This window comes from Budorcas taxicolor, chromosome 6 (genome assembly GCF_023091745.1).
Source record: "Budorcas taxicolor isolate Tak-1 chromosome 6, Takin1.1, whole genome shotgun sequence".
Lineage (NCBI taxonomy): Eukaryota > Metazoa > Chordata > Mammalia > Artiodactyla > Bovidae > Budorcas > Budorcas taxicolor.
This window is the reverse complement of record NC_068915.1, coordinates 101,967,584-101,992,653: the sequence shown is the minus strand read 5'-3', so window position 1 is coordinate 101,992,653 and position 25,070 is coordinate 101,967,584. Positions and strand designations below refer to the sequence as shown.

The 25,070-nt window shown below is 44.0% G+C and overlaps 1 protein-coding gene across 4 annotated transcripts in view; it reads right to left on the bottom strand.

Moving 5' to 3' along the window:
* Window positions 1-2,686: 2,686 nt before the first annotated feature.
* AFF1 (ALF transcription elongation factor 1) overlaps window positions 2,687-25,070 on the bottom strand; it is a 142,016-nt gene continuing 119,632 nt past the window's right edge. For all 4 annotated transcript variants that reach the window (XM_052641631.1, XM_052641633.1, XM_052641632.1 and 1 more), the window contains 9 exons: window positions 20,719-20,822; window positions 19,839-20,076; window positions 17,828-17,919; window positions 17,609-17,669; window positions 14,422-14,558; window positions 13,752-13,823; window positions 12,883-13,023; window positions 10,245-10,468; window positions 2,687-8,035 (listed from right to left, as the gene is read on the bottom strand). In XM_052641631.1, coding sequence (XP_052497591.1) covers window positions 7,914-8,035; window positions 10,245-10,468; window positions 12,883-13,023; window positions 13,752-13,823; window positions 14,422-14,558; window positions 17,609-17,669; window positions 17,828-17,919; window positions 19,839-20,076; window positions 20,719-20,822 — 1,191 coding nt within the window. In that variant the 3' untranslated portion in view covers window positions 2,687-7,913. The remainder of the gene's footprint in view (window positions 8,036-10,244; window positions 10,469-12,882; window positions 13,024-13,751; window positions 13,824-14,421; window positions 14,559-17,608; window positions 17,670-17,827; window positions 17,920-19,838; window positions 20,077-20,718; window positions 20,823-25,070) is intronic.

The window sequence follows — 25,070 nt, the reverse complement described above, 5'->3', positions numbered from 1 at the left end:
TTTGAAGCAGGCACATGGTCTTTTCAAGCTATAATAGAACTGTGTTTACAAAGTATTTCAAGGCCCACCCTCCAGTCTGTCCAAAGGGCACAGGTCTTTATTATCAGAGCCTAGATGTCTCGCTAGAGCTTTGGCTTTCAGCTGAGCATGGTCTGTGCAGAAACCACAAACACTGAAAGAAGCCTAAGACAAAATCCGCTAGATGGGTACAGTTATCTAATCACAACCGGAACAGCAGATAAACCTCCAATTATATTTGGGTAAAGACCCACTGGCCTTCAGAGCTGTTTAAAATGGATTCAAGAGTTTTGAACACCACTTAGGGGTCCTAATTTAAAGCTGCCTGGACTGTGACAATTCACATTCCCAACAACCATGGCAAATAGTGAACAAATATTCATTTAAATAAGAGGCTCCAAAAGTGCCTACATACATGAAAAGACAAAAAGACACACAGAGGTGTTTGTATCTTACCTTCAAGTTGCTGCCGGTGATCAGGAGTAGTAAAATTGTCTTCCAGTGTCTGGCAAACTGTCCTTACATACCGTGAAATACCAAAAGCAGAAACTGCAGAGATAGTAGAAGCTGGCCTGCTTAACACTCAACAAACTTTGTTTAAAAATGGACTCTGGGAGAGGGAGAGGGTGGGATGATTTGGGAGAATGGCATTGAAACATGTATACTATCATGTAAGAAATCGCTAGTCTAGGTTCAATACAGGATTCTTGGGGCTGGTGCACTGGGATGACCCAGAGAGATGATATAGGGAGGGGGGTTCAGGGTTGGGAACTCATGTACACCTGTGGTGGATTCATGTCAATGTATGCAAAACCAATACAGTATTGTAAAGTAAAAAAAAACAAAAAACAGTTCACTATTTTAAAAAATGCTATAATAAAAACTGCAAAGCAAAAGATAATTTGGAGAGAAGTATTAACAACATAGTAAGAGGTTAACATCCTGAATATAATAAAAGGAAAAAGATGAATATCCTGGAGGAATAATTTGTTCTTTTTCTTTTTTAAACTGCTCAGCATCCTCTTCATTAATGAAACCCTTCCTAGTGGTGAACTCATTCCATATGACTTAAAACTTACCCTGTATCTATCCAGCTAGGCTCTTGAACTGGGTCTAGAGTATTGGTCCCATAACCTCTGCACTACAAATGGCAACTTCATTTGTAACAAAAAACATACTCAGCACCATAAGAATGAAAATGTAAATGAAGATAGCAGATTCCCCACCGATCAAATTGGGTCACTTTTTCCTTTTCATGTTTTCCAAACATAATAGCCATGGTTAGTAAAGGACCAGATTATCAATGTCTGCTAAAACCTCTAAGTGAAACATGGTTGGTACAGAGAAAAGCCCATGTTTATGAGTTTTGGCTGTTGTATCCTCACCACAGACTTGAAATTAGCAACACTAATAGGAGGACACGTAGGGAAAAACAAATCCAAGATGTATGACACTGTGTTAGGAGATGCATGCTGATGTTTTTAGGGGTAAGGTATAAGATACATGCACCCATTTTACATAAAATATGGGGAAATACTGTTGAGTCTGCCCAACTAGCTTGCTTCAGGGATGGCTGTGGAAGCATCCTTTATACTCCAAATTAGAAATAATGTCAGTGTTTAGCAGGGTAGTTGGTATTAAATAAACTGGTTACGAACATACAATGAACAACTACGGAAAATACGTAATAGACAAGCTATGACATGGCAAGGTTTTGTGAAAATTCAGACCCATCTTTTAAGGCCTAGTTCTAGCTCCTGCCTGAGCTTGTCTTAATCAAGGCTACATCACCCCCCTTTGCCCCCACTTGCCACTGCACACTTACCACCGTCATTGCTGGCTGTCAACTCTACTGTAAGCTTGCCAAGGGTAGGTAGGTCCCTGTTTTTTCACGAGCACTGATAAAAGTAGAGGTCAGCCTAACGTAAGGAAGAACAAAATATCAAAGTAGGAGAGGTGGGTAGCAAGGTCTTTATCAGTGTTCAGTCACCTGTGGGAATACTGTGGTACAGAGGGGAAGGAGGACGTTTAAAGAAGCCACGAGTCTGAGTGTTTAGGCAGAAGCACTAGACTAAGCACTCTCTACACCATCTAATGTGTTCCTCCCTTGCTAAGTAGATACCAAATCGGTTTATGTTGATGAGAAAAGCCCAGACAGGTTAACTAACTTGCCCATGGTCACAAAGCAGACCAGAGAGCCAGGATTTGAATTAGCAGTCATATTTCAGCATGTAGAGTAGTATTCCTTTTGGAGTGGCACGGGGAAGGGAAACCAGATAGCCTTAAGAGTCTTTCCAATATCAATATTCTACAAGCATGTCCACCCACAGCCTGCAAACTGTAAAGAGGCCAGTTTGGTCACTTGCACCTGGCAGTTGATGTTAGGATAAGCGACCTAATACTGGTGGTATCAGGCTCGTTTGTGAATGAGATCTTGAAACTAAACTGAACAGAAGGATTCGCTGCCCTCTCCCCGCCCCTTTCCCATTTCAACAAAACATACTGTGAATAAGGGCAAGTTATTCCACATGAGACTTTCCTGGGCTGTGAGTGGTAACTACCTATAGCAATTTTAGGAATTCCTTTACAATTACAGGCAAAGTGAAAGCATGCATTCCACACCAATGATTTCTCTAAATTTTTATTAATTTTTTTTTTTTTTACAGCTCGATCATCTAATGAAAAGTAAAGAATCTGAAGACGAACAAGTCAATTACATGTTTTTTTTTAAACAATAACGAATCCTCATTACAGAGAACAATAAACAAAAGATCTGTGGCACATTATCTTTGGAAAGATCTTTTGCAAATTTTTTTTCTAAAAAAAAAAACTATAATTCTCACAGATCACTTATGTCTCTTTCAAAGGACTATACAAGGCAGCTAAATTTTATTCACAAAATCCCCATGTCGCAGTTCCATTGCTGAAGTAGATAAAACACATAGAGTCCTCCTTTTCTCTGTGTTGCACAACTTCCCATTGGGCACATCACTGCTTCCCTATCCTACGTACAAAATCACTGTGTGGACTAGATAGCTGGCACCTTATTACACAATAATTAAAGAAAAGTTCATATTATTTTAGAGATAGACCAGTGATCTTCATTGATCGACTGGACGATTTATTCTTTTTTAAACAATTTTAATAATACCAAGATTTGACTTTCCTCTAATGTTACAAGAAAGCAAAAAATATATAATATAATATATAATGGTAATAAATTAAAAAAAAAAAAGGCAACCCTGCTCAGGTATCATCCAAAACATGATCACATTCAGAAGAAAAACACACACACACGATTTGGGACACACGTGTACACACACACACACACCAACATTAACAGTGTACACTTGATATCTGAGGAGGGGGTGTGCCGTCTTAACAATACATGTCGATGGCCTGAACAAAAGGCGGATCCTGCCTTTTGTCATTAAACAAAAGTTAATTAACAAAAGGTAATACTGCCTGTATTAAGCATCGCTTCAACATCTACTTTTGAGCAAAGCAAGTTATCTTGCTTAGGTCAGCCACTGCCTGGTCTGACCAGCGCAGCATGGCCAGCCTCAGTGGTCTTACTCCCTTGTCCTTTCAGGCCGATAGAGTAATAATATCTTGGCTCCCAGGGGGCTCTAAGTTTCCTGCCTGTCCTCTTGGGCAGAGAAATACAGGAAACTTCTCAACCCATCACAGTACCCGTTGCTATCCAGCACACCAAGGAACAGAATATAATGTCTTTCCCTGGGACAGTGGGAAATTTACAGCCGCCTTAAGAGACGTGGTAGATGGTGCTTGTCAACTCCTCATAAATAAGAACTAATGAACATGGCCAGTGGCCACAATTCATTCCCAGATTTTCAGTGACTGACACAGGGGATTGAACAGTTGAAGTTTATATGGTAGAAATACCACTTGTCACGTTTGTTGGAAAATCCCCTACACCACTCTGCCACTCCACCTCCTCCCACCAACAAAATGACAAGACTATAGGGGGGAAAAAAATCCACAAATTCTAAGTAGAACCAAAAACAAAAGAGGCAACTCACTACAGAAAGGGAAAAAGGGACCAAGTACCGCTCTCGCCCTGACGCCCTCCCCGCCCTCACCACAATGAAGTATCTCTATGCTTGTGTTTCTAAAAGGCAGCCAAATAGTCCAGCAACATTTAAATACTGCTGATCGGCAGTAAAGAGTGTAATAGATGGAGTGACAATGTTTTTCACAGATTTTGTGTAGTGTCTGGGAAAATAAATCCTTGAGCAAAAAGTAGACTCTGGTGGGAGGTAAGGAATCAGAGCCTGATTTGATTCATTTACGTAAAAGATGCACAAATACACCTCCAACTTTACGAGAACAGAAGAGAAAAAGGTGCAAGTCCCACCTGATGTCTCTTAAAACCTTGGCAAAATGAATACAGCATTATTCCAAAATTTGGTTCGGTCAACAAAGGCACAATAAATATATCCAATTCAGCCAGCCTCTTATTCTCTGTATGCATGTCCACACGCACATTTCCTTTTGTATATTAGAGATAAAGAGTTCTGTTCATTTTGGAGGGCACAATGGTTTGGGTTTTTTTTTTTTTTTTTGCTTCTAAAAATTATTGAACAGGGATCACAAAATAGTAAGTTCTTGATCCTACTGACATTAATATTTGAGGTACCAATTAAGGCAAGTTTTTAGCCAGAAAGGGGTAGTTTGTTAGCTTCTAAACATCCCAAGATTGGGAATTAAAGGACATAGAATGAGGAAGATAAATGTGGTCCAATTTGTCTTGGGGAAATAGTTAAACATTTTGGTCAAAACAGATTGTAAAATAAAGGTCCTTTTGGTTTTTTTTTTTTTTTTAAAAGATGCTTTTTCCATTCAGTGTTGAGGTTAAATCGTAGCATCAGATGAGCCATCCTTCTGCTGTAGCTCTACTCCTGGTAATATGCCAGGTGGACCCTTCCATCTTCTACCATAGATGGCACACGGCCAACGTTTTCACATTCTTAACCCAGTGTAATTTGGTAAATTTCAGGGAAATGTCTTTCATTGTTTATCAGGGCCCTCAGTCTGGCTAAAACCTTAAATTCAGTGATTCACATTTTAATTATCTCCAGGAAGGACAGAAACATTGAACATTTTATAAGTAAAACAGTGTTCTTCCATTTCCTAGTAAAGATTGACAGACACACATACATACACACACATACAAACATGAAACTGTAGTGCCAAAGGCAAAATTTTTACACTATTTTCACGCAAGATGTTCTGCATTTGCCTCACTGTGAAGTGTGTACTATTATGGTTGTTATGAGAACTTCATATATTCAAAGGCTTAATTTTATAATCTTCAATTATCTACTGCAGTACAAATTTTGCCTTTGGGAAATTAAGCATGCAATGAAAAAGTGCATATGACTTAAAAATCCTTTAGGTTTCTATATACAACTGTAACAGTGAAAAGACATTATGAACATTAAGGATTCATCGGCCACAACCCTTTTACATACTCTATTTTAAAAGTTGCCATTAAGAATTCTTTTGGGTACAATGCATGTTGCAGTTAAGAATCAGAAATACTCCATGATCAAAATAGTACAAACTGATCTCTGCAAGGGACAAATAAAACCTTCATATAAAGGTCAGGGTGGAAAAGACACACACAGAATAAGGCCGCTGAAAAAGCAATCGCCTCTTCTAGAAATGGCTGGGAAATTGACTTAGAAATGTCTTCAGTTCGGGGGCACTCGGCTCCTGATGAGACACACACACACTCGGCACTATCTGCATAGATCAGAGCCTCTCTTTAGGAACACACCCTTCCATACTGACAGGTGGCTTGTCCTGGGAAGTGATGGGGTGAAGGGGCCGGGAATGACCAAGGGAGTAAGAGGGAAAGAAGGTGTTCAGTAGCCGCAGAAGCCTGATTCTGGTGTCTCGTCTCCTGCACAGAAGAGATGGACACTCAGTGACGCACGCACACGACCTCCCAGGCCTTTACTGTTCATGTAACAGGCTGCTTTTGAAACGAGCTCAAAAAGGACCATGGCTCTGCCTCACAGCAGCAACAGATGACATCGGTCCATCAAGATCACACGTCAGTTATTACTGCCGCTGTAATTCTCTCGCTCTAACCTAAGCTGGCCATAACCAAAGAACAGGCTGGATAATAAACGACATGGAAGGAACAGCTTCACACAAACAATTTATATTGTGAAAAATAAGCATCACTCCCATCTTCTGTACATCCCTTTTACATAGTTATCAAATGACCAAGAAAATTCTTACATTCATCGTATGGACTTTAGAACTCTTCATTATAAATAAAGATGGCATGCCTTTCTTCACTAATAAATAAATACGACGATGTCCAACACGCTTGGGAGGAAACAACACGCAGGGGAGTGGAATGGGATGAAGGAAGAAAAAAAAACCAATTGTAGCGGGAACACTCCTCAATTGTAATACATGCGCAAATTCTACTTCTAAAAGGGATAAAAAGAATTAGCTTCTAAAAATACTACATTCATAATAATGCTTCCAATAATAACCTCAAAGTTTCAATGAAAAAAAATCTGTGCTTATGGATATGTGGGAATTCTGGGGTTTATTTTTGTTCTTTTTTTCCCCCCACTTTTAGGTCATTCAAAATAAACTTGGCTTAATGTATAGAATCTGGCAAAAACAACTGATAGGAAGGCCACAGATCCTCTTCAATCTAATCAAATCCAGTTGACAGTGTGCACTCTGGAGTGAAGGCATGCGGTGACTTTATTATTATTTTTTTTAAGTCTAATTAACTACCCCAAATCTCCACAGCCTCTCAGGGAGTTAATTTCCCCTAGACAAAGACAATCAAGGGCTCTCAAAGTCTAGTTTTGCTATAAATATAAAGTAATTCGTAGCAGAAAAATATAGCCTTTCTAAGAAGTAGATTTCCTTTTTCTTCGTTCGTTGACAAAACTCTGAGTCGGTTAGACAACGTAAGTTTCCACATAACTAGGCCACAGAGCAGCACCTCAAAATTCAGCTCTACTTCACAAAAATTAAGAAGCATTTCAACCCTCTGGCCATGGGTAAGTGCTGGTTCCCTTCTTCCCCCAAGTAGAAAATGCAGAAGACAGTCAATGTGACTGCCTTTCGCTGGAGCAGGGGACAGGAACGGCGGCACCAGGCCCTCCGCAGCACACGGCACACGGAGATGCGGGCGGTGATGCGGGCGGAGATGCAGACGCCGTAGCTCCCTCAGGGCCGCCTTCCAGCGCAGCAGCGGAGAACTCGGAGCCGGGCCGCACGGGCAGTGTCCAGGCAACTTCGTATATTAGGACAATACCTGGTATTATCAGAGCCACTGTTCACTGGCAGAAAGGGGGGTATAGCGGAGTCCTCCACAACTCATGTTTTATAGATGACCATTAGAGTTTACTAAACAAATACTCCCCCCACAACTTAAAAAAGGCAAATTACCCACAAAGCCCTACACCACAACTCACTGGTTTAAAAAAAAAATTTCCTTCTGGGAATGAACTAATGTGGCTACTGAGATGATGTGAATTTGATTTCAGAGTTGAAATTGCTTCTCATTTCATTCGCATCCTGCTGGTTAAAAAAAAAATGGAAATGTTTCTAGACCAAGAATACGCCCACTCAGGCTACATTGCACTTCCATCCTTTAGTTAGGAAAGGCAAGATCATCTCTCAGGCCAGCCTCCTTCCTCTCTGCTTCTGCAAAACCATCCTGTCCAACCAACGATTCCATAGTTCTCGAGTTTCAGTGAACAAAGGTCCTGGCCATCTCATGGTGCTTCTCTTCTTGAGTTTGGTATTCTAAAGAGACAAATGTCTGGACTGTTTTGAGGCTTCCAATGTGCAAAATAGTTCCCAAGGCATCGAATCCACCTGGGCCTCCGTTAAGGTGTTTTGGTTACTTGTTTTAGCCGCTGGAAACCCTGTCTTGTATAGTGCACCAGATCCATCAAACTGCTGTTGAGGGCCAGCGCGCACACACTTGTGCTGAGCTGAGCAAAGAATTCTGCGAACAAAGCAAACCCAAAACCACGTAAACACACTCGCACAGGCAAAAATAAAAACATAAAAAGTCAAAGAAGTCAAGGTTCCAGAAACTTGATCCCCACAATCAAGTTTGCTGTACTTCTCTAGCACAGCAAAAAAAATTTAAAAATCACAATCTACTGAAATGGTTTGCTAATTCTCCACATCTCTCCAGTAGTTCTAAAAGGGGAGGAACTACGTTTGTTTCAGCGTTGACTCTATAATGCCTGGCACAGTGGCTGACATCATACTTTTGGGATCAGTGGTGGATGCATGAAGGAAAACTAACAAAAGTACCCAATATGTTAAAAAAAAAAAAAAAAGCATCATTAGTTTGCTAAGAAAGAGAATGAAGTTTCAAGAGGCTGTGAGGAAATCAAATGGCCACAGCCAGTTGGCTTACTGTTTCTGTATAGCCAGGCAAGAATACATCCAGGCTTTCATCTGGTATTTACATATATGCTTTTACTTAATGGTCACAGCCACCAAACAGTTCCTCTGATAGGATGATCAATCATCTCCTGAACCTTGGATTTCTCCAAGGGCCTTCTTCTCAAACAAGACTCAAGACTGTTCACTAAGCTGTATTTTCCTATACTGTTGCTAACCATCTTTCTTAACATACAGTGAAAACAAACAATAAGCTCAGTATTTCAGGCAATGCCACTTCCCATGTCAAATGTGTTGTTCCTGGCAAGAGCTGATGCCTTTCCTTCTGCACTTGCTTTGCCCTTTTGCCAGCACTTCAGTTCAGGGGGAAATAATGATAACAAATGCTTCCCTCGTAGCTCAGTTGGTAAAGAATCGGCCTATAGTACAGGAGCCCCTGGGTTCGATTCCCAGGTCGGGAAGATCCCCTGGAGAAGAAAAGGGCAACCCACTCCAGTATTCTTGCCTGGAAAACCCAATGGACAGACCAGCCAGGCAGAGACCCTAGTCCATGGGGCTGCAAGGGTCGGACATGATTTAGCTACTAAACCACCACCAGTGATACCAAAACTCCCTAAGAGGCACGGTGCAGAAGCCACTTCTAATTTAATTTTGCTACGATCAAGTCACAGAAATCCATCTCAAGGAAGAACTGTCACAGAATGGAGAAAATGTGAGAAGAATAAATAGCTACAACTTCCTCTTCTTGAAAACACTGACAGTTGGTGGGACTGTGTTGGGGCAGTCACTGTGGCAAACAGTATGGAGGTTCCTCAAAAAGCTAAAAACAGAATTCCCATATGATCTAGCAACTCCACACCCTTGAGCATATATCCGGACAAAACTCTAACTCAAAAAGATATATGCACCCAGATGGTCATGATGATGCATGACAGAAATCAAACCAATACTGTAAAGCAATCATCAATCAATTAAAAATAAATATTTTTCGTAAAAAAAAAAAAAAGATATATGCACCTAGACATTCACAGCTGCACTATTCATAAAAGCCAAAATATGGAAAGAAACTAAATGTCCCCCCACAGACGAGTGGATAAAGATGTGGTATATATTTACAATGGACTACTATGCAGCCATAAAAAAGGAAATAATGCCAAGTGCAGCAACACGGGGGATTATCATACTGAGTGAGGTAAGTCAGCCAGAGAAAGACAAGCAGCATATGCTATAACTCGCACACGGAGTCTAAAGTCTGCCAGATGAACCTACCCATGAGACAGAAACAGACTCAGACATAGAGAGCAGGCTTACGGTTGCCAAGGGGGAGGCGAGGGGAAGGAGGGTGGAGTAGGAGTTTGCAGTTAGCAGACACAAACCATGCGCGCAGGCATGGAGAAGGCAACGGCAGCCCACCCCAGTGTTCTTGCCTGGAGAATCCCAGGGACGGGGGAGCCTGGTGGGCTGCCGTCTGTGGGGTCGCAGAGAGTCGGACACGACTGAAGCGACTTAGCAGCAGCAGCAGCAGACACATAGCACAGAATGGATAAACAACCAGGTCCTACTCTATAGCACAGGTAACTACATTCAACAACCTGTGACGAGCCATAATGGGAAAGAATAAAATAAAGAATATATATACGGGTAATTGGATCACTTTGCTCTACAGTAGAAATTAATGCAGCACTGTAAATCACCTATAATTTAAAACAACAAAAAGGCCAAAACACTGAAGGGAACACGCAACGTTATTCCCTGCCCAATCCCCTTGGCCCAGTAACCACCACCACAGAACCATTTACCTTTGTTCTTCCTGGTGAGGACCTCAGCCTGTTCCCACAGGTCAAAGGCGGTAAGGACGTGGGAAGTAATGCTGACATAGGAGGATGTCATGTTTTGGATGGTGACAGGGGTGCTGATGGTGGCGGGCAGCGCCCCGCTCCCCACGCTGCCAGCACTTGACTGGGACCCTATGGAGCTGGCCGGAGAAGGGATCGGAGAGAGGGGGGACGGTGTGCCTGTGCTTCTGGGAAGCGGGAGAAAAGAGGACTGGTTAATCACCTGAACTCCTGCTTCTGGAACTGCAATCCCAGTCACCTGGTCTCTGTGTATCTGCCAAGATGCCAGTCACTTCTATGAAGTCAAAGAGGGGCCCTTCCCCTTCAGGGTAATGGAAATTTATTTCCTAAAACACAGTGGCATAGGACCCTCCAAACGGAAAAAGGAACTGGGGAAGGTGGCCTTCCCTGGACACAGAACTGGGTGGGCCGATCCGTATTCCCGGTGCATGCCTGGGCCCTCTGCATCTGCTACGCCCATGGAATCTCTTCTCTCCCCACCCTCTACTCCAGCTTCTCCTGGCAAGACAACACTTTCCCTGAGAAGATGGGCCTCATCTCTGATATATTCCTTCTTTCGTCCACTCAAGAAACATCCCTGAGCTCCTACTCTGTACCTGGCGCTCTCCCAGACCCTGGGGCACATCACAGCTTCCTTCCGGTCGCCTGACCTTGCCTCTCACGTTTATCACATCTCCTCCTATTCTTCTATTCCTCCCCCTGCCTCACAGGCACCATGAAGACAGGGACTGTGTCTGACTCGTCTCTGCGTGTCTAGCACTTAGCACAGCGGGGGCTCTGGGTAAACACCTGCTGAACGTGTGACTGGCTGACCAGGGCACAGTCCCGGAGGAGACTGGGCCCCAGAGACTCACAGCACGCCCTTTGCTCTCCTAGGGATTGTCCACCCACACCTGCAATTGCACCTTGACACGGATCAAATGAGAAAGCAGGTGCAGTCACTCAGACCTAAGGACTGAGGCATATGAACGGAGAGACGGCCAGCGGCCGTGACCTGGTGACGTGGTGACATCCGCCCTCGGGCTCTGTGGGTCCTCAGGGATCCTAAGTGTCCCCGGCAGAATGCACACTTGGAAGGACTAGAGTAGGAGCCCCCCGAAGGCAGCAATTCCTGTCTGCTTTGTTTACTGAGGCTTTCCTGCACCTACAACAAGGTCTGGTACAGGAAGGTGCTCACAGTGAAGGAGTAATCTCAAATTATGTGACTGATACAGAGCAAGAAACAAAGAAATAGCGTATGATATCCCTTATACGTGGAGTCTAAAAAGAAATGATACAAATAAACTTACGTACAAAACAGACTCACAGACTCAGAGAACAAACGTATGGCAGCTAGGGGAAGGAGGGTGGGAAGGGATAGTTAGGGAGTCTGAGATGGATGTGTACACACTGCTATACTGAAAACGGACGACCAACAAGGGCCTGCTGCGCAGCCCAGGGAACTCCGCTCACTGACGCGGCAGCCTGGATGCGAGGGGAGTCTGGGGGAGAATGGACGCATGTCTATGTATGGCTGAGTCCCTTTGCTGTCCACCTGAAACTACCACAACATTGTTAATCGGCTACACTCCAATATAAAATAAAAACTTTAAAAAAACAAAGTAACTGACAACCTATTATTTGAGAAGACTACCTCAGAGGTGGGAGTCATTTTCAGAGGTAAGAAGTTCATTCTCAATCAGGACTGTCTTTTTTTAAGAGAAGCCATGTGGGAATCTCCTCTTTTGAACCTGCTGGAAATGGGGCAGGCTTCTAGGTGATGCTCTTAAAATAGCAAAACCCATCAGAACTGGGAGCTTTTCAAGGAGGATGACCAAATTAAAAAAAAACAAACTAGATACGTACTAAAGGGCAGGAAATTCTATATCTGCATCTCAAAAACACCTGCACAAGGACTCTGCTTTTCGACAGTTCATGGGATAGACGAGCAGTTCACCAAGTGGGGGAAGGAATTTAGCTTGAATTGTTTTCTTTCTTCGTCTCTGTTCCAGATCCTGAAAAGGTGGCAGGCAACTGGTTCTGCAAACTTCTTGTTTAGTGAAACGCCAAGATGGCATGCTGTACAGAACAGTGGTCCCCAGCCTTTTCGGCACCAGGGACCAGTTTTGAGGAAGACAATTTTTCCATGGACTTTGGGGGGGAGTGCATGCGGGCAGGATGGTTTCAGGATGATTCAAGCATGTTATGTTTATTGTGCATTTTATTTCTACTACTATTACATCAGCTCCACCTCCGATCATTGGGCATTAGATCCCGAAGGTTGGGGACCCCTGGTCTAGAAGGATAAAGGACTTTGTCTCTGGTTCCGCTGGCTTTGCCTGTTGCATCGTTGGGCATATCTAAACATCCTCAAAGGTCTGAGATATGGACCTTGTATTCTTTTACAATTATCTCTTTATGTTGCCCAGCCAGCAAATATCGTGATTTCTAATGACTCCTCAAAAAGGTAGAGATGTGCAGGTGATTTCAGTTGAAGGGGCAAGACCGCACATGGAAGTATTCTGACATGCTGAAAGCATACAAGAGGCACATAAAGAGAGCATTTAACACCGGGAGTTATTTCAGTTAGGCTGGTCATTACCTTGCGATGCATGGAGAAGGTGCCTGAGCAACCTTGGAAGAAGTCTTGAAGAAGTGTTCGTTAAGCGTGCGGGAATACTTTATTGCCATATCTTTTTTACAACGAAACATTGCCATGTTCAAAATGGACTGGCAACGCATGCTGTGAACAAAAAGGTAAGTGGAAATGAAGCACTGCCTTGGAGACACGAGTATCACCACTACAGACAGCGAGCCACCAAACCTTTTCTACCACTGGATTTTCCTCAATTAACAAGAGGAAGAACATCAAGAACCTCCCTGTACTAGCGTCAGAAGTAAACACAGGTGAAACAGTACCAATATATCTGTTGTGCTTCAGTCACTAAGCTGTGTGTGTCCATCTCTTTACAACCCCATGGACTACAGCCCACCAGGCTTCCCTATCCTTCACTATCTCCCAGAGTTTGCTCAAACTCATGTCCATTGAGTCGGTGATGCCATCCAACCATCTCATCCTCTGTCGCCCCCTTCTCCTCCTGCCCTCACTCTTTCCCAGTGTCAGGCTTTTCCAATGAATTGGTTCTTTTCCAATGAATGGGCTTCCTTCGGGGCTCAGATGGTAAAGAATCTGCCTGCATTCTAATGGTCAAACACAGATACACAAGGATATAATTTAAGTCACAAGACCAAAGAATCTGAGTCGTCAGTAAAATGGCAGTAGATGACATCTCATAATAATTAATCACCAGTGAGATTAACCCCTTGACACACAAACTCCCACTTTCTGGTACTGATTCACCTTTCATTATTATTTTCATTTTAAGAAAACAAGCTATCAAACTCTCTTGGTAACATCAAGAGATGAAAAAGCAAATGTAATACTTTCCAGACAAAGGGAAAAATACACACCATAAAACAGCAAATATCTTCTCCTGTGTTGGCGTTGTGGCATCCGAGAAGGATTTTAATGACAATATGAACCTACAGGAAAATATACATGTACATCAAGTCAAAACAGGCAGTCAGAAAACTCCAGGCACAAAGACACCTTATTATGTTTGTCTTGGTTTCATATTGATTTTTCCTAAAGATGTGACCACAAGACAGCAGCAGAGAAGACAAACAAGGCTTTAGCGCAACAATTCAAGCCATCCAGAAGACAAGGCGAGGACACGCCTGCTCTCTCACCTACCCACCTGCTTGAAACCAAGCAGACCTGTGTTCTTACCGAGTCCCCTGCTGAAACGCAGGTGATAAAGATGAGAGGGCCGCAGCAGAAACAAGAGGGCATCTGATAAGAAAGTCAAGCTGGAAGAAACCAACCCCCTCCCTAAAGGGACTGGCATTTCACCGTTCACTTGGCCAGACCGAGTTATTCTGGTTTAGCACTTCATCTGGGACACAATTTCAGTTTATGACAAAAAAAAAAAAAACAGAAAACCAACCAACTTCCTGGATCAGTGACTTCTTAAAGGCTCCCCTTTGTTAAGTTGTCCTCACACCGAAGTTCACATGGATTAAAGCCGTAAAGGTGAGGACAGGAAGTGCTAAGAGGAAGACAACACGGGCAGGCACTCACTTAATGAGGTCCACGGTCTCCGAGTAGATGGAGTACGCCGACTTGGACGCGGGGCTCTCCGACTCCAGGGCGACACCACACTCGATAAAGGACAAGGCAGCCTCCAGGTATTTAAAGGCCTTCCCTACCTTGTCCGTCTGTGGGCGAAGAACACGGTCCTTGTCAAGCCTAACACGGACTTTACTCAGCTTCTCACACATATTCTCTACAGAAACCAGCCCCCACCGTCTGAGCTGAACTACGGCTGGAGAGAAGTCAGGGACAGACTAACTCAACCATGATAACCAAAGCCCATCCGCTCTGACTTACTGAGAACTTTCTTCCAGCAAAAATTCAGTAGGAAAGAGAAGACAATCGTAATAACATTCACTTCTCAAAATCTACCGAAGTACACACTCAAGCTACGGCACCAAGTACATGGTCCCCTCGTTACTAGTGTGCAGTTACCCATTATATGAGGGTTATTCTATACATCTAGAATGATGCATTCATGGTTTCTTTGTATGTGCTGAACTTTATCTTGCAACAAGTAAAAAAATGTTATGGTTTACAAGCATCTCAGGTATCATGTCGAACAATAATCTTTTGATGTATTTTACAGCCCAACAGATCCCCTCTTTGGAAGCCTGGGTTAAGGGCACAAGGCAGTCCTCTGGGTCAGCAGGGATAACATTTTAGAGTCCCTCAACGGGAATGCAGACGTATGGATGCAACCAGATACTGGCGGTCACTTAAGCCTGAATACGCATTTTGTCACTTAACACTCTTCTCACTTGGTGGAACTCAGCCAACTCGACAGAGACTGGGGCAAGAGCCTCCACTTTCCTCTCCACACACATAAGCGGCACACGAGGTAAGAGCAACTGGTCAACATGACATGGGCAAGGCTGTAGCGTCTGCTAACGCCTCTAATGCGGTATGTTCAAAGAGAAAGACTGAAAACCATAAAGACGCACGTGGAATGTAAGGAGATGGTGACGAATCGGCAAAGAAACATGGTCTGGCAAAGAAAGATGGCTGCTACCTTTCATTTTAAAAAATAACTTCATTTTAAGACATTTCTTCTAGAGAACCCAGGCTCAGAAAATCAGTGACAGAAAGAATAAAAATCCAATCAGCATGCCCCAAATAATCAATAGTAAAGGGCCTTATTGGTTTGCTTCACTGGTGGGAATTTAACTCTTCCAATTTACTTATCCAATACCATCTCTTTCATGGAATTTTCAAAATTTATATTGGCCTCAGGGTAGAAACAAAAATAACCATACTAAGGCAATTTGCCAATTCCCACTTCTTTGAGGATTCTGTAAGGTTACTAGTGAGAATATTCCTGTGATAACTCTATGGGCCTCCTGGGACAGTGTTAAAGGTGATACGTGCTGTGCTCATGTGCTTAGTCGTGTCAGACTCTTTACAACCCCACGGACTGTAGCCTGCCAGGCTCTTCTGTCCCCGGGATTTTCCGGGCAAGAATACTGGAGTGGGTTGCCGAGTTCTAATTTCCTTAGCCAACAATAAGTAAAAGAAGAATAGAGATGAAATACACTCCTCTATACTCAGTTATTGGAGAAGGCAATGGCACCCCACTCCAGTACTCTTGCCTGAAAAATCCCATGGACAGAGGACCCTGGCAGGCTGCAGTCCATGGGGTCGCTAAGAGTCGGGCACGACTGAGCGACTTCACTTTCACGTTATGCACTTAACTATTTGCTGTGAAAGATGGACATGTTTAAGACATCGTGTGATTAAAGGAAAACATAACAGAGAGGCTGGTCATTCAGGTTTCCATCCAAACCAGCATTATTTTGTGAGTAGAATGAGTTAATATTGTTTATTAAAACAGATGCAATAGCCATAGGAAAGGAGAAAGAAGATGTGCATATGTACAGATGAAATACGACACACACAAAAGTTCGCTGGAGTAGGAATCTTGTTTGAATAATGAGGGACTCAGTGCTGAAAGTGCCCAATGTCAAGATAAGCTGTCAATGAGTGGCAGACAGGGTACCTAATATTTATTTTATTTCGAAAACCCAAAGATTCGTACAGTTCTCACAACAGCCTCAGAGAAGTAAAAGGAAGAGGCTGAGGACACAGTGTTGTCTGGTGCAGCTTGAGGCATCTCAATCTGACTCAGGCCATCCCAGTACAGAGTCACTTTGCAGATAGCGCCTAACTTTGCCTGTGACCCTCTCACAGCAGCCAAAGTGGGAAGGAGCCTACCCTGATGAACAGGGACCTGATAAAAAGGACTTGGCCCAGCCCTCCCAAGCCTGAGAACAGGTGCCAGTCCACAGACGGGGGATGCAGAACACCGAGCAAGTGGGGTGGGTGTGGATTCTGCGGCCACCACGGATGGATCCCATTCAATCCCCGTGGACCACCGGAGTTTGTGGTTATGTCTGCACATGGCAGAATCAAAGCAACTGACGCTGTTGTGGTACAAAGTTCAACATATGCTCTCTGCAGGGGTTTGGGTGTGGGGAATACACCAAGTAAATAAAACCCCATAGTCTTAGATGTTTAACTATGACAAAGGGCAAGCCTTATCTGACTATACTGCAGTGGAGAATTAAAAGCATATTTAATTATGTATGTAACTAACAAAAACTGCCACCTTCCAGAAGGTCCAAGAGCCACCAGGGAAAGAGTTCCTTGCTTGTTTACCAACAGAACCATCGTCAGCCTCACTGTAAAATTTCCTCTGATGGCACTGGTCCACTGTTCACTGTTAGTCTCTCTGGGGTTTTAAAATAATTTTGGAGTGCAAACAGGCTACCTTACTTTTTGAAATGTTTTGGGGTGAACAAAAACTGACCAGCTTTCAAAAAGCAAGAGCTGTTTTTCACATCCAAAGAACGGATTCAGTGGGACGCAAGGAAGCACTTGTGTGTATTACATGAAACACTTTCAGGTAGATCAACTTTCACCCACGCAGACAGAAAACACACGCTGGTACCCTATCTGCCCACGATCACACTGAGTCAATGAAGCCACAGTCATGTTACTCCACTAGGACCCCTCACCCCTCACTGATTCTGACCCTGCTGACGCTCTTACGCCCCATGCTGCCCTGCCTTCCCCCACCAGCCCCCTCCCTGGTTAGCGATGTGCAATACAGCAGAATGAGATGGCAAGTAGTTTATCAGAAAACATTCCACCCAAGGGAGAAAGAGCCAAGACGGACCACTAATTCTGCTTTGTCCTTCAACCTTTTGGCTTCCTTCAGGTGAAAATCGGCTTGTTGTCTGAAAGAGAGGAAAAAGACCAGGAGTGGGTCACAGGAAGCTACAGGCACTGGACTGGAGTGAAAGGACTAGAAAGGACGGGGGGCCGGGCGGTGTGAAGGGGAGGCAGGAGGGCAGGAGGTGGGCAAAGATGCCGGGAGCAGCACCCAAGGTCTTACTTGTCAAACTTCACGTGAGGCTTCCCTGGTTTGGAGTTACCATTTGGCAAAGAAGGCACTGGAAAACGGTTTGCAGTATCTCCAGAAGATCCCTTGAAAAAAATCATCACATCGATCACCCTCTCACATTTAAGATCACTGACATAAACCTATTCGGTTGGTGCAAACTTAACTGCGGCTTTGGACCGTGAATTTTAAATCATTATAACTAGGCTCGAACACATCTTTATTAATCAAAATAGGAACTACTACAATCAACACATTTTTGCCCCTGAGAAATAAGTTTATTTATTCACATAGTGTAAAAGTCCGTGCTGTGGGATTCAATGAACTCTTGGAAAGCATTTTCCGACTCCTGCTGGTTGTAGAAGCATTTTCCCTGCAAAAAGTTGTTGACATGCTTGAAGAAATGGTAGTCGACTGGCAAAAAGGTCAGGTGAATATGGCAAAACTTCGTAGCTCAATTCGTTCAACTTTCGAAGTGTTGGTTGTGTTGACGTACAGTTGGGTGTTGGTGTGGAGAACTGGGCCCTTTCTGTTGACCAATGCCGGCTGCAGGCGTTGCAGTTTTTGGTGCATCTCATCGATTCGCTGAGCACACTTCTCAGATGTAATGGTTTCACTGGGATTCAGAAAGCTGTAGTGGACCAGAAGGGCAGGAGACCACCAAAATGACTGTGACTTCTTCCTGGTGCAAGTTTGGCTTTGGGAAGTGCATTAGAGCTTCTTCTTGGTCCAACCACTGACATCGCCAGTTGTCACATACAATCCACTTTTTGTCGTATGTCACAATCTTATCAAGAAATGGTTCACTTTTGTTTTACAGGATGACACTTCAAAACAATGATTTTTTTGATTTCTGATCAACTCATGAGGCACCCGCTTACCAAGCTTTTTCACCTTTCCAGTTTGTTTCAAATGCCAAATGACTGTAGAATAGTCGATGCTGAGTTCTCCAGCAGCTTCTCGTATAGCTGTAAGCGGACCAGCTTCAATGACTGCTCTCAATTGGTCGTTGTCAACTTCCGATGGCCGGCCATTGTGCTCCTTATCTTCAAGGTTCTTGTCTCCTTTGCAAAACTTTTGGAACCACCACTGCGTTGTACCTTCATTAGCAGTTCTTGGGTCAAATGAGTTGTTGATGTTACAAGTTGTCTCCACTACTTTACCACTCATTTTGAACTCAAATAAGAAAATCGCTCGGATTTGCTTTTTGTCTAACATCATTTCCATAGTCTAAAACAAATATAAACAGCAAGTAATAAGCCATTAGCAAAAAACACAAAGTGAGAAATATGCATTAAAATAATGTATAACGTAATCACATTTAAGAATATATTTCAATACCAAACGGCAAATTTCAACAATGCAAAACCACAATTACTTTTGCACCAACCTAATACTATTTCTCTAAATTAGCCCAAAAGGAGCTCAAAAGAGAAGAACTCAAACACAGCACACTTAGGCTTAGTCAAGCATTTTCTCAGCTAGATTCAACTGAAACTGTAGATTTTGATTGTATTGGGGACACAGAAAAGCCACAAGACAAGAATGTTCAAGGGAACAGATTATCAACAAACAAAATTTAACACTTACTCTTAGGCAACACACACTCTCTCTCTCTCTCTATCACCCGTTCCAGGTTAACAGGAAGAAAGGAGTTTGTATTTGAGAAAGTAACTTTTTCCCATTATCACTAATAATGGAAGTATTTACATCCAAGCCAAGAACCAACCAGAGTAACCATGTTTTACTGCAAAACATTGGATAGAAAATTAACCCAAGCATCTATTCTGTATTTTCACATCTGAACCATTTTAAGAATAAACTGCCAACTAAATTTTCATGTAACAGGAACTGTTTCTTACTCTCCCTCTGGAAAGTGGAGATTTAAGCACAAATTATTCATTCTGGCTTTTAAAAGTGATGAAATAGCTCTGAAATACCATCAGTCAAGACTTATTTGAGCATTTAAAGATACATTTAAAGACACGACTGTGTCCCTCCTTACTTTGTGCTCTGTGGAGCTTCCAAAGACCTTCCCCTCTGCTTTTCTGTGTTTGGAGGTGGAAGGGTCTCTGTGGCTGCCCTTGGTACTACTGGCACTTTTGGGGGGGTCCTGGCCACCGGGGTCTTCCTGTCGTGGCCTTTTCTGTGCAGGTTTGGCTGGCTTCTGGGAGGACGAGGACGACACGAGTGAAGGGGGAAGCATTTCCTTCTTTGAGGGCTCAGAGGAGGGCCTGGACATTCTGGAATGAAACACAAGGCAAAACTAAGTCAAGGCAGAACACGAACCACACAGCTTTGTTGTTTGGCTTAAAAGGACAAAGTAGCTGTTGACATGAAAGATTAAGATATTACAGAGCATGAAATCCATTTTTGTGGAAAGGCCAAATTTCAGAGCTTTTTTCTTTTCTTTTTTTAAACCTTTGAAAAATTGAGTCCTACCTATGAGTAGTAAATGAGGTTGATAAATGTGGTTGCGTAACTTGTCACGAAGCTTGCAGTGTCTGCCAGTGGTCTTAACCCTTTACCCTAACAACTCTATCTGCAGCAGCTCCGCACAACCGGTACCTCCTCTCTGCCCCCTTCACATCAGACCCCCTCCCCTTTTTATCTCAAATCTCTGTTGGTTTACATGGTGACACGACTCAGTCACTCTTGCCAAGGCTTTTCATGCTTTTGATAAATCTAAGTTTGCTGCCAAACCAACTGTTCCCTCCTCTAAGGTCCTCGTGGAGGAAAACAAAACAAATTTAGCGTACTGTCAAAATGAACCCCAAAGAGTTGACTATTCTCTCATTCTACTGCAGAAGGAAAATGTTTGTCAGGGCACATGATCCAGGAAGCTGTGATCGCCTTTGCAGACTGTTCCCGGCCTCTATACTCACTTTGATTTGGAAGATTCCTTGTGGGAAGAGGAAGATGACGACTGTGACTTGACTTCCTTCTCCAGCCTGACTTTCTTGCTATCGTGGTCTTTTTCTGCTTCACCCTATTATTGTATAACATTAAACTGTTACGAACACAACTGTACAGACAAAATAGAGGGAAAAAATACACAGCAAAGGCAATGAGAACAATGAGACTTGCGGGAACATCTAAACGCACATGGCAACCTTTAAGCATTGACACTGTGTTCGGGGAGAGGGCGGGCGGCAGGCCATATAGATTTGATGTGATTTATCCTGAGACAGATTTGTGCAGCAGGAAGGACTATTCCTCAAACCCAGGAAAAGAAGGATATCCAAAAAGGAAAGAACCAGGTTTTTCTCTTCCCAGGAAGCAAAACAGTTGTATTATTCCATGACAACATGTACATCCAATTTATAGAGGGTCCTTCCCACAGGCCTAAGCTCACATGACGGCCTGTGGGGAAGAGTCACTAGCTTCTAACAAGGACAAGGAAGTGATCAGCAGGAGTCCTTCAATCAGCTCAGGTGCCATCAGAACTAAACTCCTCCTACAGCTCACCAGGAAAGAAATCTGGGACACCATCAGCCAATCTAGGCCAGTCCCTAAACAACTGAAATCCTCTCTTAGAGCCTTAAAGGGAAAAACATTTTTCACGTGATCCGATTGTGGGAGGCCCTGGTTTTCACCACAGTCTCTCCCTTGTTCTCTGAATGTCTCCAAGAAAAATGAATAAATTAAGATGTGTGGGCTCAAGTTCTGCTAATAAGCAGCCTGGCCTTGCTCAAAAGTAGGGAAAAGGAAGAGACATATCCTACCCTACCCCCTCCGACCCCTGCATTCCCCAAACACAGGTGCTCGGGAGTGCGTCTTAATCCAGCCCTTCGCAAACTCTGCCGAAAACATTTATCTCTTGTTTCAAAAGATAAGGTGGCTTATAAGGATATTTGGTTTTCATCTCTTGGTGTGCGCACAGAAGAGGGGAAAATATGGGGGGAGAAAGAAACTCTAAGCCAAAGCTGGTCCCCCTGGAGACAATCCTGCACTGTCTCACACTCCGTCCCAGAGCCAGACAGGCAAGTCCAGAGCGACAAGTGAAGTCAGGGACTTTGTACAAAAACGGAGAATGCAATCATTTTTCTACTGATGAAATGCTGAAGTGCCAATACTTTAGATACGCTGGATTAAACTACTTAAATTGCTTTCACTGTTTTTTTTTCCTTTTAATATTTTTTAACGTGGCTACTAGAGAATGTAAAATTATGAAAATGTAAAATTAGGTCGCATGATATTGCTACTGTTCTTTACACTTTTCTAGAGGTGACGTGCAAAATGGACCTTGAACTTCCAATGAGCTGAGGCAAATGAAGAACTATTCAATGTACAGGATAAGTAAAAGAAAAACAAATCAGTTGCTCGTGATGAAAGACTGGGGGATAAACAGATCTTGAGCAAGGAGCGAACATATACTGCAAATAAAATAAGCACATCCCACGGGCACAACTGAAACACAGCAAGTGATGTCACATGGCTGTTTGTTTCTCATGTGGCAGCAGCACAAGCCCGGGGCACAGGTCAGGAGAGATGAGAGGGGGGCCCTGGCAGTGGCCGGGGGCGCCTGCTGGGGCTCAGCATGTAACTCACCCTCCATTCAACAATTCACAATGGGAACACTTTAGAGGTACTCGATGTTGGCAGAGAAAAACAGAATAAACCGGAAATGACTGGTTAAAACAGAACTCTACTCCTAGTGGGTACCCTCATCACTACAACCTCTGTGCCCAGGAGGCTCTGCTACCAACGGCCCCGGTGAATTTCTCTTGAGTTTTAGATTAAAGGCCACACAGCTGGCGCAGCAAACACTGCAAGAGGTGGGAAATTTATCTTTGGGAAAAGTCACAGAATGTGCTAAAATACCCAGACAGATAATTAACTTGCACACGAAGTTAATTACTACTACACTGTGGCTTAGCTGGTAAAGAATCCGCCTGCAGTGCGGGAGACCTGGGTTCAATCCCTGCATTGGGAAGATCCCCTGGAGAAGGGTAAGGCTACCCACTTCAGTATTCTGGCCTGGAGAATTCCATGGACTGTATAGTCCATGGGGTCGCGAAGAGTTGTACATGACTGAGCGACTTTCACTTCACTTTTTTTATAGGGTTGTTTTGTTGTTTTCCCAGCCACAGTGCATGGCATGTAGCTTCTTAGTTTCCTGGCCGAGGATTGAACCCTCATCCCCTACAGCGGAAGAGCAGAGTACCAATCATAGTTTGTTTTTTTTTTAATTTGTTTTTTTGGCTGTGCCAGGACTTCATTGCCACTCAGGCTTTCTTTAGTTGTGGCAAGCCGGGGGGCCACTCTTCATTGCAGAGATCAGGCTTCTCATCTTGCAGAGCATAGGACCCAGGGCACTTGGGCTTTAGAAGTTTCAGCTCATGGGCCCTGGAGCTTGGGCTCAGCAGCTGTGGTGCATGAGCTTACTGGCCCAGCAGGAATATGGAATCTTCCTGGACCAGCGATTAAACCCATGTTCCCCGCACTGGCAGGTGGATTCTCAGCCCACTGCACTACAAGGGAAGTCCTCATACTGTTTTAAATAGAAGGCATCTCCAGGCAGTTAACAACACAAAGGATAAGTCCTGAAGATAAAGTTAAGTATAAATGGCCCACAAGGTTACTTTCTAAAGAAAACAGCAAACTCTAGAGGCAGAAGAAGAGTTAATTTTTGTTTGTATACCTTCATGCTGCTTGGGACGTGCTAGTTACGACTAGAAACCAAAGTGGCAGGTCTTACAAACCACACATGAAAATATGATTCCTAGTGAGTCAATCCTCACAAACTGGTTTAACTCTGGCTTGTGCCAACTGGTGAGTCAAGAGAACAGCCCAGAACCAAGGATCAACTTTGACACTAGCTTTAACAACTGTGCTGGCACTTACTGGAATAATATGCTTCATACTGACATGCAACAACTTAGAAGCCGGGCTAGTAAAAAGTGTTAGGTGCTCAGCCGTGTCCAGCTCTTTGTGACCCCATGGACCGTAGCCCGCTAGGTTCCTCTGTCCATGGGATTCTCCAGGTACGAATACTGCAGTGGGTGGCCATTCCCTCCTCCAGGGGATCTTCCCGACCCAGGGATTGAACATGGCTCTGCTGCATTGCAGGCAGATTCTTTACCATCTGAACTACCAGGGAAGCCATAGAGCCATTTCACCAATTAAGCAAAATTCCCTTCTGCTGACTGTGTCTGCTTTGATGGAGTGCACTCCTATGAGCCTGGGGTTGGTATTTTCGTACTTGGAACCTTCTCATCCTCGGCAGGAACAGTCCCAGAGGCATCCCTGGAGCAGGCACTCTGTGAACTTTCTCCATTGGCATGGGAGCCAGCCTACACTACCTCTTGAAGTGAATCTAAGATTAGGCAAAGGGCCGTTGGAGAGGGAGCTGTCTCATCCGGGGGCGTAAGGGAACGCAGACTTGATCCAAGACTGGAAAACAGAAGGTGAGGAGTTCCTAAGATGTTTCTGGGTCAAGAGACCATCTGAAAGAGAGGTAAGCATGATGCTTTTTTCAGGAGGAAAAAAAGTCTCCTCTGCCCAGGGGCTTATCCATAGATCGAGTCTCAGGTCTGGGTCTTGGAGGCTCCCTGTTTTCAGAAAAACAGTGTCTCCGTGGTGCCCACATCTCCACCAGGAGGAGGCTGCTCTTGATTGACTTGTTGACTTTTCTTAACCTGTTGGCTCAGGAAGCTTCATATTACCTGCCAAAGGCTGCTTCACCTGTGGAGTGGAGCCAAAGGGCGAGAATGATGACCATAAAAGGAAGCGCTGGGGCTGTGCTCTGCTGAGCCGGTTTCTGGAGAGGAGGCCTCCAGGGCACTCAACTCACCAGCCAGGTACTGCAAGTAAAAGGGGAGTTTGCTGTCGCTAAGTTGTGTCCGACTGTCCATGGGATCTCCCAGGCAAGAATACTAGAGTGGGTTGCCATTTCCTCCTCCAGGGGATCTTCCCAACCCAAGAACGGAACTCGCATCTCCCACTTTGCAGGTGGATTCTTTACTGCCAAGCCATCAGGGGGAAGCCCTGTAGCCTTTTTGGATCCCATCTGCGAAAGGCGGCGGCTGAACGAGAGACGTCCAGTCCTAAACTCCATCACCCTCTCCCGCGGGGAAGCAAATCGACTTGGTAGCACGTGGAGCAGAGCAAAAGTGGAGAAGCAGCCTTTGGGGAAGTTCAGGTACTTGGCCAAGATCTGCCTCTGCCGGAAACTCAGTGAGACAACAAGGCAGACAAGTCCAAGCTGACCCCAAGAATGAGGGTGGAGACTGAC